The 15,059-nt window shown below is 48.7% G+C and overlaps 1 protein-coding gene across 2 annotated transcripts in view; it reads right to left on the minus strand.

Annotated features, from left to right (window-relative positions):
* LOC149331590 (regulator of G protein signaling 7-like) overlaps positions 1-15,059 on the minus strand; it is a 68,373-nt gene that overhangs the window by 38,721 nt on the left and 14,593 nt on the right. For both annotated transcript variants that reach the window (XM_089556748.1, XM_089556747.1), the window contains exon 2: positions 6,710-6,806. In XM_089556748.1, coding sequence (XP_089412874.1) covers positions 6,710-6,806 — 97 coding nt within the window. The remainder of the gene's footprint in view (positions 1-6,709; positions 6,807-15,059) is intronic.

A 15,059-nucleotide genomic window follows, 5' to 3' on the forward strand; every position in this document is an offset into this window, starting at 1 on the left:
CCATGTAATGGCTCCGCAGGGGTGAATTTAGCTAAGGGTAGTGCGGTCTTCCCTCTCCCCAAACGAGAAATTTTGCACGCGAAAACCATGCTCAACACAATTCTTTCGACGAAGCCCAAGAAATACATGGTTCAAATGAGATCGCCGCTTGCAAGAGTGTCCCATAAATTTGCCCCTCCACTCGTCCCAAAACTAAGAAACTATAACGGAAACCTCCCACAACCTGGGCGATGCTATAATGCATGCGGGAAGCAGTAGAGCGCCAATCACAAAACGATTGAAAGAAAAAAAAAAGAATCTATGACAAACTAATGAGGCGATTTAGTTTAGCATTACGCGGTAGGATCTAAAGAACGTTGACGTCACGCAGCACGTTATGCCATCACCAAAACCACGTCTACGCTCTGCTGACGCCGTATACAACGCGCCGAATCTTGCATCGAAAACCTCTTTCAAAAGACCGCGAAGACAATTTCCTTTCATCGTTCTGGAAACTGAAGTACGGAAACCACAGAGGGGAGCTCCGCGGAGGGGCTTCATGCGCGCCTGGACACCTTTCTGTTTTCTCAACCGAGAATTGCGCCTTTCATTTCAATAAGAGCGTCTCCTTGAACGCCGGTGATGACGTCATTTGTGGCGTCATTACAAAAACCCTGAAAGACGCCGGTTTCGGGGCTATTCATATATAGTGACGGAAGGCCTCCTGAAGCAGACGCCGAAGGACATTCGCGATATATAGACCCAGTGACGTCAATATGGCGGCAGCATTGGCGCACCCTCGGGACAAATGTGCAATTTATCTTTAATGCAGAAATGCATCCTGCGGCTCGCATGCCGGATTTTGACTTATTTTTGCATCCGCTATCTGCGGCAACAGGTTTTAACCCGCATAGCAACGCTAACGCTCACCTGGATCAGCAGAGAGTTTTAGCACCGCATGCGCAGACGGTGTCACGTTCAGCCGCCAATGCGCATTATAGCGCATGCGCAGATGGCACCGACGGACCAGGTGACGGCACCTGACGTCGTCGCACTGCGCATAGACGGCTGGAGGCCGGGGTAAGCGGCGGCGGTAGACTGTACGGGCTGTGCTAAAACTCTCTATTAGGACCAAGCTCACCATGACCAAGTGTGCAGGAAGACAGGTTATACAGGGTGTCTCAGGGACGACTAAGTGAATTTCAAGAATAGGCTTCTTGTGGTGAAAATGTGGCTTTTGCGGCATAGTATTACCAGTGTTGGCGGACACCGGAAAGCTGGTTAATTGTCTTGAGTAACAAGCTGGTTAACTAATTTCTGATAACTTTTTAAATATCACAGCTTAGCCGGCCGTTAGTAATAGCCATGTCAGTTTTAGAATTTCGAAAATGCGATTATGCACGGCGCTGTGGCTCGGCAAAATCGTGCAAAAAAACATGCGCTTTCGAAAAGCATGCAGGCAACGCAACCTTTCCAGTGCACGTAACTGCAGTAAAAGAGCCAAATATTGTCGAGCCACAGCGCCAATTTAAGGTAATCGCGTTTTCCAAATTCTAAAGATGATATGGCTATTACTAACGACCGGCTACAAAACTCTGATTGTAACTAGGCGCCTAACTCTACTAGTTAAAAATTAAAAAGTTAAAAATTAGTTAACTAGCTTACTACTTAGAAAGATTCACCGTTTTTCTGGTGTCCGCCAACACTGGTAATACTATGCTGAAAAAGCCACATTTTTACCTCTGGAAAACCTATGTTTGAGAGGTACTTAAAGTCTTCCCTGAAACACCTTCCATATGCTTGCCTTTTCTCGTTGTTTCGCTTTTCTTCAAGACGCTCGCACGACCAAATAGCCCAAACTTCTACGTCAGCGCTGTTCCAACGCCATGGAGGGAGAAATCATTGCTATTATTCTCACAATACATGTCAGACACTTCTGTGCAATGCTTACCCGCCCCTCCTTTATAGCGTCTTCGATAAACGGCACCGGTGCACAGTGGTGCACCTTTGCCCACAGAGCTCCACTGATGTGGGCAGGGTTCCTGCTCGTGCAACTCCGGTGCAAAATGCCACTAGGCGAGACAGCAGATGGTGGTCTTTTGAAGAGGATGAGACATATGGTCGTTCAAGGAAGCGAGGAGTCGAAACAGGCATACACCCCGGATGCAGGTGGCGCCCTGGTGCACCCTGTCTTCCCTGTCTCATCGTGTCCGAAAGGCCACCACCTATAGCCCATGTGTCTGCAATACAGGTGGTCTTTCGGTGGGCTCAGTCGGGTGCCCCAAGAAACAGGGGGTGACCAAATGTGCCTAGGAATTACTAATTCAGTGCGGTCGGGTGGAATGTGTCAATGAACTACTCCCTCATTTCAAATCTATTCCACACAGAGGGATCCCCCAAACTAAGTGGGCTAGCATCGTTCCCACCTCGAGTTGCTCATCCATTTCGGCCTTGCCTTGCAAACTGCTACCGATCCTGATTAGCTCGACTGCACGGGGCAGGCGGTGTTCCGGGTTCAAACCCCGAACCAAGAAAAAATCTTTCTTCAGCGGCGAAGTTTCCGAGAAGGCTGTACATATCCTGTGCCGTATGACTGAGTTCATGTGAGTTCTATAATGAGTTTAATTATTCCCTCATTTCAGGTAAAGAGTTTAGGTGACAACAATACATGTAAGGGCAGTATGCATACAGGGGGCGCCACTATATTTCGATCCTGGAGTCCCACTAGAAATGCGTTCAGCACGGTTGTTTCAAAGGTTGCCCGGAAGAAGCAACGACGCGTAGAGACGCGCCTCCTCAACGAAATCAGATGGTTGTCGGATGATGCGCACCTTTCGAGCGAAAAGCGTATACAGGCTTGCGTCACAGGCGCGAGGTGCATTTGTGTGGAGAGCGAAATCGAAATCAACCAGGAGAATTTCAAGCGAAACGAGCGACGACAACTTCGTCCCCGATGCGTCGGACCCAGCGCCGCTCGAGAGGGCGATGACGAACTGCCGATACGAACATGCATAACCTATTGGCCAACATCCGCTGGGCGAGGCGTAGAACGCGCGAATAAGTACACGGCCGTTCCTGGTTCGAGTCGAAGGACGCGTCAGGGTTGTGAGCGACAGCTTTGCGGAAGACCCCCGCCTATTGAGTTATAACTTGGACTTTTCGGTTTTTATTTCAGGACGCTACTATCGGCTTTTTTTTTCGGCGAATATTATTTTTGACGAATGAAATATACTGACTTTTTTTTCTGTGGAAATGTAGCAGTTCTGTGTGGCCAAAAGTCATTTAAAGTCTATCTCGGTATTTTTGTCATCCTCAACAATTTATTTGCCAGTAATTAACGTGCAAATTGCACGACTTATAGCTGCGCATTGGAAAAAATTGCTATACCGTCATTAAAAGAGAAACTCAAGTTGAATAAAAACAAAAACGGAAGTGGAAGTTTACTTCTAAGAACTAGGCTGGCATGTTATGGTTGGGTTGTCAGGTTGCGTTGAGCGCGAGGGCGGGGCATCACGTGGTCTGCGTGTTGATGGCAGCGATGGAACTGCCGCTCAATCGTCGCGATAGCCACAAACTCTTTCGTGACGCCCATTTGCGTTTTCGCGTCAACGTCCTACAATTACAAAAATTATTTAGACAGCCTATGGACTGTCCATAGACTTCAGCCTACGAAGTCTATAGACTCTCTACAGACAAATCGTAAAGAAAAGTCTATAGGCAATACAAATGCTACAGACAGTCTATGAATAGACAAAAAGAAATACCTATAGGAAAGCAATAGAGTCTATAAGAAGTCTATAGACTGTCTATAGACCATTTTTGTACTTGAATTTGATTAACCTATTTAATCGACTAACTGCTCTAATCAGGTGATGATAGTTAAGAAAGAGTGCTTAGCTAGAAGACGGAGAGGAGATGATACTTCTCGGTCTGCAGAGGCATGTAAGCTAGCGGAGCAATACCCCAAATCGTACAACTGCGCTGCTTATCCTATGATACCATCGTCGCATCAGGCCCCTGGCTTTCCCTATTTAGATAATTATTTTCAACTTTAAACGAGAGTAACTCGCATTCAGCAGCCAGCTAGTGATGCCTTGCAAGCCAAAAATGGTGACATTTTTCGGTTAAAACCGAATTTGGAAAAGCGAATTCGGCGTACTTTTATCATTTTTTGTTCTGTTCAAATCAAGAAGTCCAACCCTTTTCCGTTTTGAAGGCGTTTTTTTTTTTATTTACAATACGCGTGTTCTGTCGCCTAAGTGCCAATTAAACAGAGAACACTCTTCCCAGTATGCATTGAATAAATAAGCGTCATAATACGTTGTTGTAGGTATCTGAATGCATGTATGACGAACCATATATGCATAGCAAAAGTCGTGGAGAAGGAACTGCTGGACCCACAGCTGCAAAATATTTTGCGTACGTTTATGGGAGTATCCGGAATTTAAGAATATACGTACTTTCATGAACGCTGACAGACCGAACTCTTGCTCAGGTGTGAAGAGCTATATAGGATATAAACAGAACAACGAACGTTCCCGGACGAGATGGCTGGCAGGTTCGTATACAGCGTGTGCAACGCGCAAGGCCAATCATGCTGCCGCAAAAAAAAACAAAAAAAAAACGGACTGCCCGAAGTTAGCGTATACGTCCTTCGCGAAGTCCACCTCCCCACCATTCCGCCCCGTTGAATATGCTCACGAACGGTCCAATTCGCAGTGGTAAGATAATTCGGAATTAAGAAGAGACAAAAGAACCTCGATGAGGACGTGAAAGGTATCCTCATTTCGATGGTTATGTCAGTGACCGCACTTTTCTTCTTTATTTTTAATGCATGGAACGTATTCCAGGACTTTCACACCAAATTCATGTGAGCCCAGTTTTCCGAATGCATATAACTATAGCTCAACGCTGGAGGGCAAAGCAGGTCCGAGCTTAACTGTGCAACAAAGAGGGACGCCCTCATCCTTAAAAGCGTGCATTGTACGCTTCTCACGTCTACATATCGCACACGGAAATGAAAATGAAAGAATGACCCAGTAATTGTCTCACATATCTCGGCGCACACCTCAACCACGCCGTAAGGAAAGGGATAAAGGAGGGACTGAAAGAAGAAAAGAAATCGTGGAGACCTCCGTATAGTGGAGGTCTCTACGATTATTTCGACCACCTGGAAGCGTGCACTGACATCGCTCATCACACGGGCGCCTTTTGCGTTTCGCCTCCGTCGAAACGCGGCCGGGTTCGAACCCGGGTACTCCGGCTCGGTAGACGAGCGCCCTAACCACTGAGCCACTGCGACAGGTGCGTACATGGCCAGATATTGCTTATTAAAAATGCACTGTATATACGTTACATGCATGGCCGCACAGGTGGGAGCATATATAGGTTATCCGTCTTTGCAATCCCGGTCAGCTTTGAAAATTGGAAACAAAAGGTATAGTAGACAAAAATAAACGCAGCTTCTGCGGCAGCTACCGGAAAAAGAAAAAACAAAAGAGCAAAGACAAGGTAATCCACCACCTTCAGTCGATAGCGCAACCGAAGCGGATGCATCTAGTTGCACCTGCAGTAACGAGCTTCGTAAAGCCGCGTGCAAACCTTTTCCACATAGTGGCCTGCGCAATGTCAGCGTCGATCTCGACGATGCGCTCTTGCCTATACAGTGATTGTCAGTGTTATCGTGACACTGGTGGGCGAGTTTTTCTCGTGTGTGTGACGTCACTGAGACGCTCCCGCGTCGTCTTTTACGTGTGCTTTCTTAATAGCGGCGAAGGACTCCTGATTCCTGAATGAATCACGTGAAATATCAGCGCAACAGAAGCGAGAAACACACGTTCGCTTGTCCATGCACGGTAACGGTGACCGCCACGGTAACGGCGATCTATACGCCGCCCCATGTATCTTCTTCCGAGCGGAGGCTCAAAGTCCAAGCTCTTATCGTACATTTTATTATACAGAGTAGCCCGGCTAAAATGGATCAATATTTAAGTATAACCACAGCGTTCTCCCGAACCGACATTCCGAATTACGTTCTTAATTGAGAACTCTGTAATCGCGGCGCATTCAGGCACACGAAGGACGCTGTCACGTGGGTATCTTTTAAATTTTCGTGGCCTTTAGCTTCTACCGAGTAAAAAGGGCTACGCTATGGCCACTTCGTCGGAAGCGCCTGGGTCGGATCATTTTCATCGCACTCGACCATTCTTCTGTTCACACCTGAGCATTTAAAGCCACTTAAAAAAGTTAATCAATTTATATCAACTAATTATTAATGTAGGCGGAACAAAAAAAAAAACACTAGCATGTACTTTACATAACCAAACAACATTCACTAGATTTAAATTCGGAAGAAAGCTTTGTTGTTTTTGTTTCAATCTGCCCTTATAAAATTTGTTTATTCGTAGTCTGTAGGCTGCCTATAGACGAAAGTCTACTAAAAGTGTATGGCCATAAATCTGTAGATTGTCTACAGACTGCCTATAGCACTTGTTTTGCCTATAGACTGTTCTCTAGGACTTGTCTATAGAGCGTCTATAGACTATATAGACAGAGGTCTATGGACAGTCTACAGAGCGTCTAAAAATTTTTTTGTAAGGTGGGTTCATTTTAGCTGGGATGCCCTGTCCGCTGGATTCTGGTATCCAGCGCATCTCCTGTTCGGAGGCACTGCGAAGGTGTATGGAGCGGCCTGTGTACGAGTACAGATAGGAGAGGAAGCAGTACTCACCGGTGAACACGCTGGGTATCTTGGACATGAAGCTCTTGACCGTCCGTACGGGCACGCCCGTCTGTTCGTTCTGCATGCGCTCCACGATCTGCTCCATCTGCACGAACAAAGGCACAAACTTTATATATATCTCCGCATGCAAGGAACCCGAAACAGCGTCATGGGAATCACTCTTCCGGAAGAGTAAATCCTCAATCATTGGTTGAATATAAGGTCTCCCCTTTGCGCACTGCTCACACCTAGGCACGAAAGTGCTCTCTATAAAAAGCTAACCTCAAATGAGCGTCATCCACTCTAAATGACGCGTACAGGCGGCATTGTCGTGCCGGGGTTAATGTCGTCGTTAGTTCATGTTCTGCTGGTTGCAGCGAGGCACCAGTATTAGACGGCAGTAGATTCGTCATTTCATGTTAGCGCTTGTCCATGACTCTGCCTCGTGGTACGTCGACAATAAATATGTCTTCGAGAAGTGCCCACTTCACTCAGCCTTTTCCCTGCGGAAGGCAACGGAACCTATACTTTCGTAACCCTACATACATATAGCTCCTGAAGTGGGCCTGAGAACCTGATGGACGCGTGTTTGGTCCTGAAGGTCTGGGTGCTGATAAACAAAAAGAAAGAAGAAAAAAGAGTCCCGCTTCAATCGCACCAGGCATCCGAAGTGCATGCACCTCAGCCGCTTAATTAAGCGCTCCCACATACTATATAGAAACTGTGAGTCGACGCACAAGCAAACCGGTTAAAGAACTCCAGGATTCCGCGCACTGGCGACAGCTAAGCCAACGTATATATCTCGGCATCGTGTTTACCAAAGATATGTCGGATATAGCACTCAGTGAGAGCATATATTGCACTCCTGAACGAGACATGCTGCGAGAATGCACGCATACTCTCCTCCTCGCAAAGTTACGCAACACCTAACTTCCCCGAGGGAATCCCTTGTCTATAGGGTACTTAGAAAAGATCGTGTTCACATGGTGTACGCACATTCTCACTTCGCGAATGCTGCTGATATCCGCAAGTCCGAGGCTTGACCGTTTACTTGCAGGGCATGTGTCCTCATTAAAAAGCAGTGTTCTAAGCGAGCATTCTGATGTGCAAGGGACAGCAAAGCACGTAGCAGTACAGAGAGCAGGGGACATTTGCAACCTGTCATGCGTTACAGGATACAAGCCCAATACAGCAGAACCTCCCGCAGTTATGCTCCCAGGTTCTGCGTTTTCTTGGCTACAACGTTCTCGTGCACCGGTCGCATCGTGGCTTCTAAACCTTTCCTTGCAATAATAACTTGGCTGCTACATCGTAATTGTGGATGTGTTCTTCAGGGACACGTCGTGAATGCCATCCTGCGCCTGCACATACAACGAACGTCAGAAGCTGGGCCCGTGTACTGAGCCCCAGGTGGTGTAAATTTTCGGAGCCCTCCGCTACGGTGTCCGTCATAGCCTGAGTCGCTTTGGGACGTTGAACCCCCATAGGCCACACACCATTTTAAATTTTTGGACACGGTTTGGGCTGGCTTTACTACTCAAGTATCAGTCGTGACAAGCACTATCGAGGTTGCATACACCTCGAGGAACATAGTGGAAAAAACAGCTCACAAAAGACAGAAGACCAGAAGAAAGAAAGGCACAGGACGAGCGCTCGTCCTGTGTCCTTCTTTCTTCCGGTCTTCAGTCTTTTGAGCGCTGTTTTTTTTTTTTTTTTGAATATCGACTTATACCAACTCGCCGAACTGAACCTCAAGGAACGTTTAGCGCGTACGCGCGGCCTGGCTTCAGCAAGCCATTGTGAGACCCCGTAGTGCCCATCAAACCTTGACCACGCCCCAGTGTGTTTGGCGGCTTCCAGCGCTCTCCGACTGCGCCAACGAATCAATGGCTCACAAACGACATGAACGTTGGTGCTGCTGTTGATGAAGTTCCACCACCGCAGTAAGGCGAACAGATGCAACCGAAATCGCGAAAACGAAACTATGCCGCGACTAACGGCACGCTGGTCGCGCTGTGCGGCGTGCCGTTGTGCGGGCTGTCTCCGGGTTTTTTGTTTCTGTCTTCAGCTTTCTCCTAGTCCACCATGACTTAAAAGACAGTTTGTGGATTTTAACAGATGATAACTGGGTAAGAGTCAAGCGATCGCAGCGAGAACAGCGCAAAGCGTACCCGCGCCGCTCCTTCGCCCGTCGCCCCTTCGTCGCCACTGCTCCCCTCTATCGATGGCTGTTCCGGCGGATGCAGAGCGATCGCGGGACCTTCTGAGCCCGCAGGACGATCGCGAATGCTGATCGAGAGTGACAATTCCGACCGACACAAAGGCTTGCAAAACCTAGGGGAAGTATACGTTGCTCTTTCATGCAGGAAACGAAGAGAAATGATAGCGGCGGACAACGGCGTGCGACGTTTGCAAGCGCAGATGTTTAGTTCCCTTAGCGCTTAGTTCCCTCCTGCCGTTCTACTGCAACTGTCAACGTCACAACGTTACATTTGGCTGGAAATGCTACTTGTCGAAGGGACGCTACTCTAAGTTTCCGAGATGAGGCACAGCCTCAGCCGTATAATATTTAAAAAGGTAAAATTTTAAAAATCGGCTTATCCGAAATCCCGGTCTATTCAAAATTGCCAGTTCATGCGCAAATCTGAGGCTGCAACATTTGCAACGCTAATTTCAAAGGATAATTCCAGCAGCTAGCGCGCGCTGCCCACCGCGAAGATAATTCGCAGACTTCGGTTGTGGCCTCCATGACAGCCCCACGCATGCCGAACGCAGCGCATATATGTACTTTCGGCAAGTCCAAAAATTTACCGCGCAAGTTTTACCGGATAATTCATGCAACGGCGAGGTAATACGCAGCGAGTAGCGCAGTAAACAGCTTTGACTAAATCTAGGCTAAAAGTTAAGCGAAGCACGCCGGGTCGCACATAATCTTAACAGCACTCTTCGATGATTCGCGCGTCGACGGCGCTAAACTAAATTTAGGAGGATCTGTGCCGGAAAGCAGCTACGAGGATGAATACCAACGCGTCACGCAGATGTTTCATCATCATCATAATGACTACGCCCACTGCAGGGCAAAGGACTCTTCTGTGTCTCTCCAATTAACCCTGTCCTTTGCCAGTTGCGGCCACCGTATCCCCGCAAAACTTCTTAATCTCGTTCGGTGCACAATGGCGCAGTGTGCGCGGATGTGGAAGCACCGCGATTATTAATATCAATATCATGTCTCCTCTGCTGAACTACTATAATTTTTTTCTTTCTCCTTCGTCATCACACTAGTTTGTATGCAATTCCTGCAATATGTGCCATCTCGTGTAATCTTCATTCATATTATATGCCCGCTGGGTTAACGACTGGGTTAGCGGGCCAGTCAAGATGCCAAAAGGCAGCTTTTTTCCCGCAGCCCTTTCATGTACCTGCGCATACATGAAAAATGAAGGTTTTATTTGATTTAATTTGAATATTAACTCCAATCAAGCTCATTTGACTGCTGTTCTTCGCTGCTGTTCTTCTCATGGCCGCAGTCAACGAAGAAAACCAGAACAACGAAACCTTCCTCGTCTAAGAAACACAGCGAAGAAAGCACACACGCTATATAGGCTGTACAGGGAAAAAAAAAAAGAAAAATAAGGCTGGCGGATTTGAAGTGCTGTGAGCACAAGAACGCCTATAGCGTCCCCGAAAACAGTGTTCGACCGAGAAGCCCACCATGGTTAAAATAAGGAAGTTAAAAAAAATTGAAGAAAAACGGACGACCGCGCGAATGCAAAGAGGAAGGCCTGACAAAGAACACGACACAAAGGAGGGTCACAAAATACATAGGCGCTCTATCTGGATGACGCGAGTACAGGGCACTGGCGACGTTTCATGCCATAGTGCTACACTTCCATAGTGCACGTACCACAGGTTAGCACGAAACAAATAAAAAATGAGGGAAAGAACAAAAAAGAAATTGGAAGAAGGAAAGAAGCGGACAGGAAGCGAGGTGTGTTAAAGCCACGTACACCGCCCTCTATGCAACACACGCGTTCACCCAGGACGCAGCCGACGACGCGCGGCGTTGCAGCAGACGACAGCCCTGAAGCGGAACGGTTATCGCCATCCGGCAGACGACACGCCAAAGGGAAACCTCCAAAGAAAAGGGGGGGGGGGGAAAAAGAACGAAACGGAAACCGGAAGCCACGTCATACGAGGAGGAAAAACGTAAAGGAATACAAAAAGAAAGCCGAAAATCTCTGCTTTTCGTTTCGTTTCCTTCATTTCTTTTTTGTACCTTTACCCGCCCCTTCTATCGGTGGACGGAAGCAGGCGTCGGCCAGGTTTTTTCGCCGCCTGACTTCCGCAGCGCATACGCGGCGTCTGCTCCGGACGGACGCCATGTCCCTCCTGTTGCTAAACTGCGGCAGGGACACGATAACGCATGCCGCGGTTAAATTTTTACCTTTTCTCTTCGTTTTATTCGTCGGGCTTGCTTGGAGCATTGCGGAGCATACCGCCCGCAACGTTTGCATTTTACGCATGTTCTGTCGCCGCCAACGCTGGGAGGTTGTGTGTGCGTGTGTGTGCCGGCTTTTTTTGTATGTTTACCAAATTCTGTCAAGTTTTATTCAAGACGGAGGCAGAACACCGCGCCCAGCAAGCGACGTCCAACAGCAGCCGTTATAGAAAGGTCTGTGCTCCTTTTAGGGAGTAAATAAACGAGAATTCTGGCTGTTTCATTTTCTTTACAGGTGCATACATATATGGGCCACAGCTCAGCATCCACGTATTTAAAAAGAAGCAGTGTTTTCCGCAAGCGCAGCTTTGGTATGTCGTAACGGCGTAGAAATGCCGCGGGCACCATGCATTGGTAGGCATGCCATAAGCACTGACTTCCGGTCACGTGAATCTGTACTTCCGGGCCCCACTGCAGGTACCTCTCAATATTATCTAGCGGGAGAGCTGGCGGCACTGCATTTCATCCGCCACGAATAAGCGCAGGGAATGCCCGGAAGATGAGGTTTTGTATTTGTCTTGGCTACTTTTGGGCATAAAGAAGTGTCTCTTCTCGCGGCAAAGCTCGAAGAAATGCTATAAAAGTTCGCATACCATCCTAGTAGTTGCGTTATATTTAATGAAGTGAAAACCGCACCATTAAAATAATTTCATCATAGCGCACAGCGCTGCACCTGACGATTTGGAGGTATAATCCACGTTTTAAGCCCAACGGCAGCCAAGCCAAATACGAAACCTTGTCTTTCATTCAAGCGGTGAATGAAGAGCTCAGAAACTCACATAGACGGTGGCGCCAGATTTCCCCCTAGGTAATATTGGGGAACTCTGTGCCATTAATGCTACTTGTAAATCGCTGCCTTCGGCGCCTGGTTCTGTCTTTTGCCACTAACAGCAATGAAAAATATTGTGTCGTCAATACAGCGTTGCCAGATGAACCGAACTTCCCCAAAGTTCACCGGGACTGTTACGTGAGTCATCGACTATTACGTCCTGTTGTCTTCCTTGTTTGTCTCCGTTTTGTTCGCGCCCCCTGTTTCATCATGGACTATTATGTGTCGCGAATGTCGACCGATTTCTATAAACAAACAGAATGAGCAGATATGAACCCAAGGCGTCCCCCAAAGCAATGTGCCTCACAGTACGGGGCTCTAACGAGACCGGTGACGTCATCGTGACGTAAGATAAACAGTACCCGTAATTTCCATAAGATAAATAGTGCCCGGGTGGGGGACAAGAAAAAACAAGAAACATACAACGAAATAGAATGACGATTTTGCACGATTTCTTCTCACGACTACCCTTCCTTCGCTACCTTAACGTTGCTTAGCCGCGCGCCTTCGTTACACCGGAGCCGGCGGCGAATCCATGACGTCACCAGTGGCAACTACCACCGGCGGCACGGCAACAAAGAACTAACCGTGAAAATATATAGGGACACCTATAATTCCATTATGTGTTGGCAATAGCTTTCGAAGCTGCTGCTGCCTTTGCCGGAAGTGTTAGATGGGGCTTGTGAGACCCAGGCTGCCGTTCCCCAGCTCTTCCCAAACACCACCTGTCGCCTGCCGCGGTCGGCAGGTGCAGGCTTTACAGAGACGTACATGGTCTGGTGACATCACTTCGCTCCACCCAGTGGCCATTCTCCTGTCTGGGGACGTCACGTACCTCCAGCCAATTGGATTTCTCCGTCCTGGTGACGTCAGTGATGACGTCACTGGCCGCCAGCCAATCAGAATTTTTCTGGACGACGCCGGACGGTCGCCATCTGTTTAGCGTTCCGGTGAGGACTCTACACTATCGCATAAAATAAGCCGTTACATACTACGGCCAGACAACGCGCGCTCCGGGCAATGGAATGACAATGGAAAGTAGATCGATCGTGTATTCAACCGACAGCGCGAAAGAAAAAATAGAACGCCGCATCTAAAGCGCGGAAATGCATAAAAAAAACCTCGTGAGCAAAGGGTCAAGGCAAACGAATAAAAGCATAAATAAGAAGAAACTGAACAGGAACCGTCGTTCCTACAGAGTGGCGACGTCCAGTAACGACACTGATATAACGACGAAGGACGACGCGCACAACGCTTGGTAAAGCATCGCAGTGATACAAAACTAGCGCCCCCAACGCCAGACAAAATAGCTAGGATAACGAACCCAACAGAGCTCTTCCAAAGCGTGCCAGTCTTGTTGCTGTTGTCGTCGTCACCATTGTTGTTGTTGCCTTGTTATTGTTGTTGCAAGCCGCAACGGCCATTCGCTTTTTCTTTTCCTCGTTTCAACCATCGAAAACAGTTCCTGTTAAACCAGCAGTAGGAAAAGCCCTTTTGGGACCATCCGTTTGAATACAAGGCCGAGAAACAGCCAAAACCAAGCAACAATGACGTGCGAATTGTTGCGGTATTTGGGCAACAGCAGTGCGCTGCCATGCATTGTCATCAACTAGAGGGACGACGACACACCGAAGCATCCCGGAGCAAAAGGAGTGCGAATTCCCTATCCATGGAACTCCCAACTCCGAATTCGCAGCCAACTGAAACACGAAGCTCTGCCGAGGATAGGACGACAACAACAAAAATAAAAGCCGAAAGAAATGAAAGCGCGGGGAGCCTTGGGGAGAGGACGAGTCGACGCAACCGGCAGACCAACGCAGAAGGCAAATCGCGCGATAGAGTTTCAAGCAAATGAAGGATAAGGAAGGAGAATGCGGGAAAAAAAAAAATGTGGTGCTGAGTGACGTGTGACGATGACACAGGGAAGCGGCTTTCTGTCTTTTACCACTCCCTCCCCCCTCCCCCCCTGTTCTTTCCTTCCTTATTTCAGACAGAAAAGACGAAAAACGAAAAGGACGGCTTTTCTCCCCTCTGTCGTCTGCACCACTGTAGTCGTCTTCGTTCGTCGTCTGCTAACGAAGGGAAAAAGAAAGAGGAAAACCCGGAACAGAACAAAACGGACGGCATAAATAACGGGGCCGTGGAAACGGCGCAGCATTTCAAATGGCGGACGCGTAGAGAGAGGGAACGACTGCAAAGCAGCAGTAGCAGCAGCGCAAGGCGGCAGGCAAGACAGCTGTGCATGCGAGAGCCGCCTTCTTTTCTTCGGAGAAACCCGCATCGGCCGTTACGCGCTCTCCATTTTGCTTGTTACCCCCAACTTGCACTCTTCTGCGAGCCGCTTACCGCCGCCCGCCGCCTTTGGCTCCCTCATCGCTTCCTGCTCCCCTCGGCTGGATCCCCCCCGAAGGAGGGGGGGGGGGGGGGGGGGGGGGGGGCGAAGAAGAAGCAGACGAAGAAAGAAAGGGTGGGCAGCAGCAGCACCACTCCACGGAAATGGTGCCACCGCGAATGCTTGTGCCACGGGCTTTCAACGAGTCGTTTTCTGCGAGGAGCACACAAGAGGGGCATAAGTAGAGAGAGATCCAAGGAATGAAAGAGGGGGAAGGCGTTGCCAAACTCCGTACACACTCTCGGCGTGTGTGTTGCGCGTTCCCCCGGTCGTCCTCTTCTCAAAAAAAGAGGGGCCCAGCTCTTCCAGTAGAAGTCGGGAGGACGGTGTGTGAGGAAGGCGATTTGTTTGCGTTTGCAGCTGCCGGCTTTGCCGGGCGGTGATTCCTCTTGGTTATCTTCTTTTCTATCTATGAGCCCACTGCTATACACAACCCCGTTTTGTCTTTTTTTGTTTTGTTTTTTCGAATCCCTTCCCTCCACCGCTGCGTGGGATTTGGAAGCCCCGCTGAGCCCGCCGCCGCCGCTGCCGCGGGCCGAATAGGCGAGACGTAACGCAACTATATACACAACGAGAGGTGGAGAAAGTTCTAGGGGGGGGGGGGGGGGGGGGGGGGGGGGGGGGGGGGGGGGGGGGGAAC

This window comes from Amblyomma mixtum, chromosome 8 (assembly GCF_055824585.1).
Source record: "Amblyomma mixtum isolate Tamu chromosome 8, ASM5582458v1, whole genome shotgun sequence".
Taxonomy (NCBI): Eukaryota; Metazoa; Arthropoda; class Arachnida; order Ixodida; family Ixodidae; genus Amblyomma; species Amblyomma mixtum.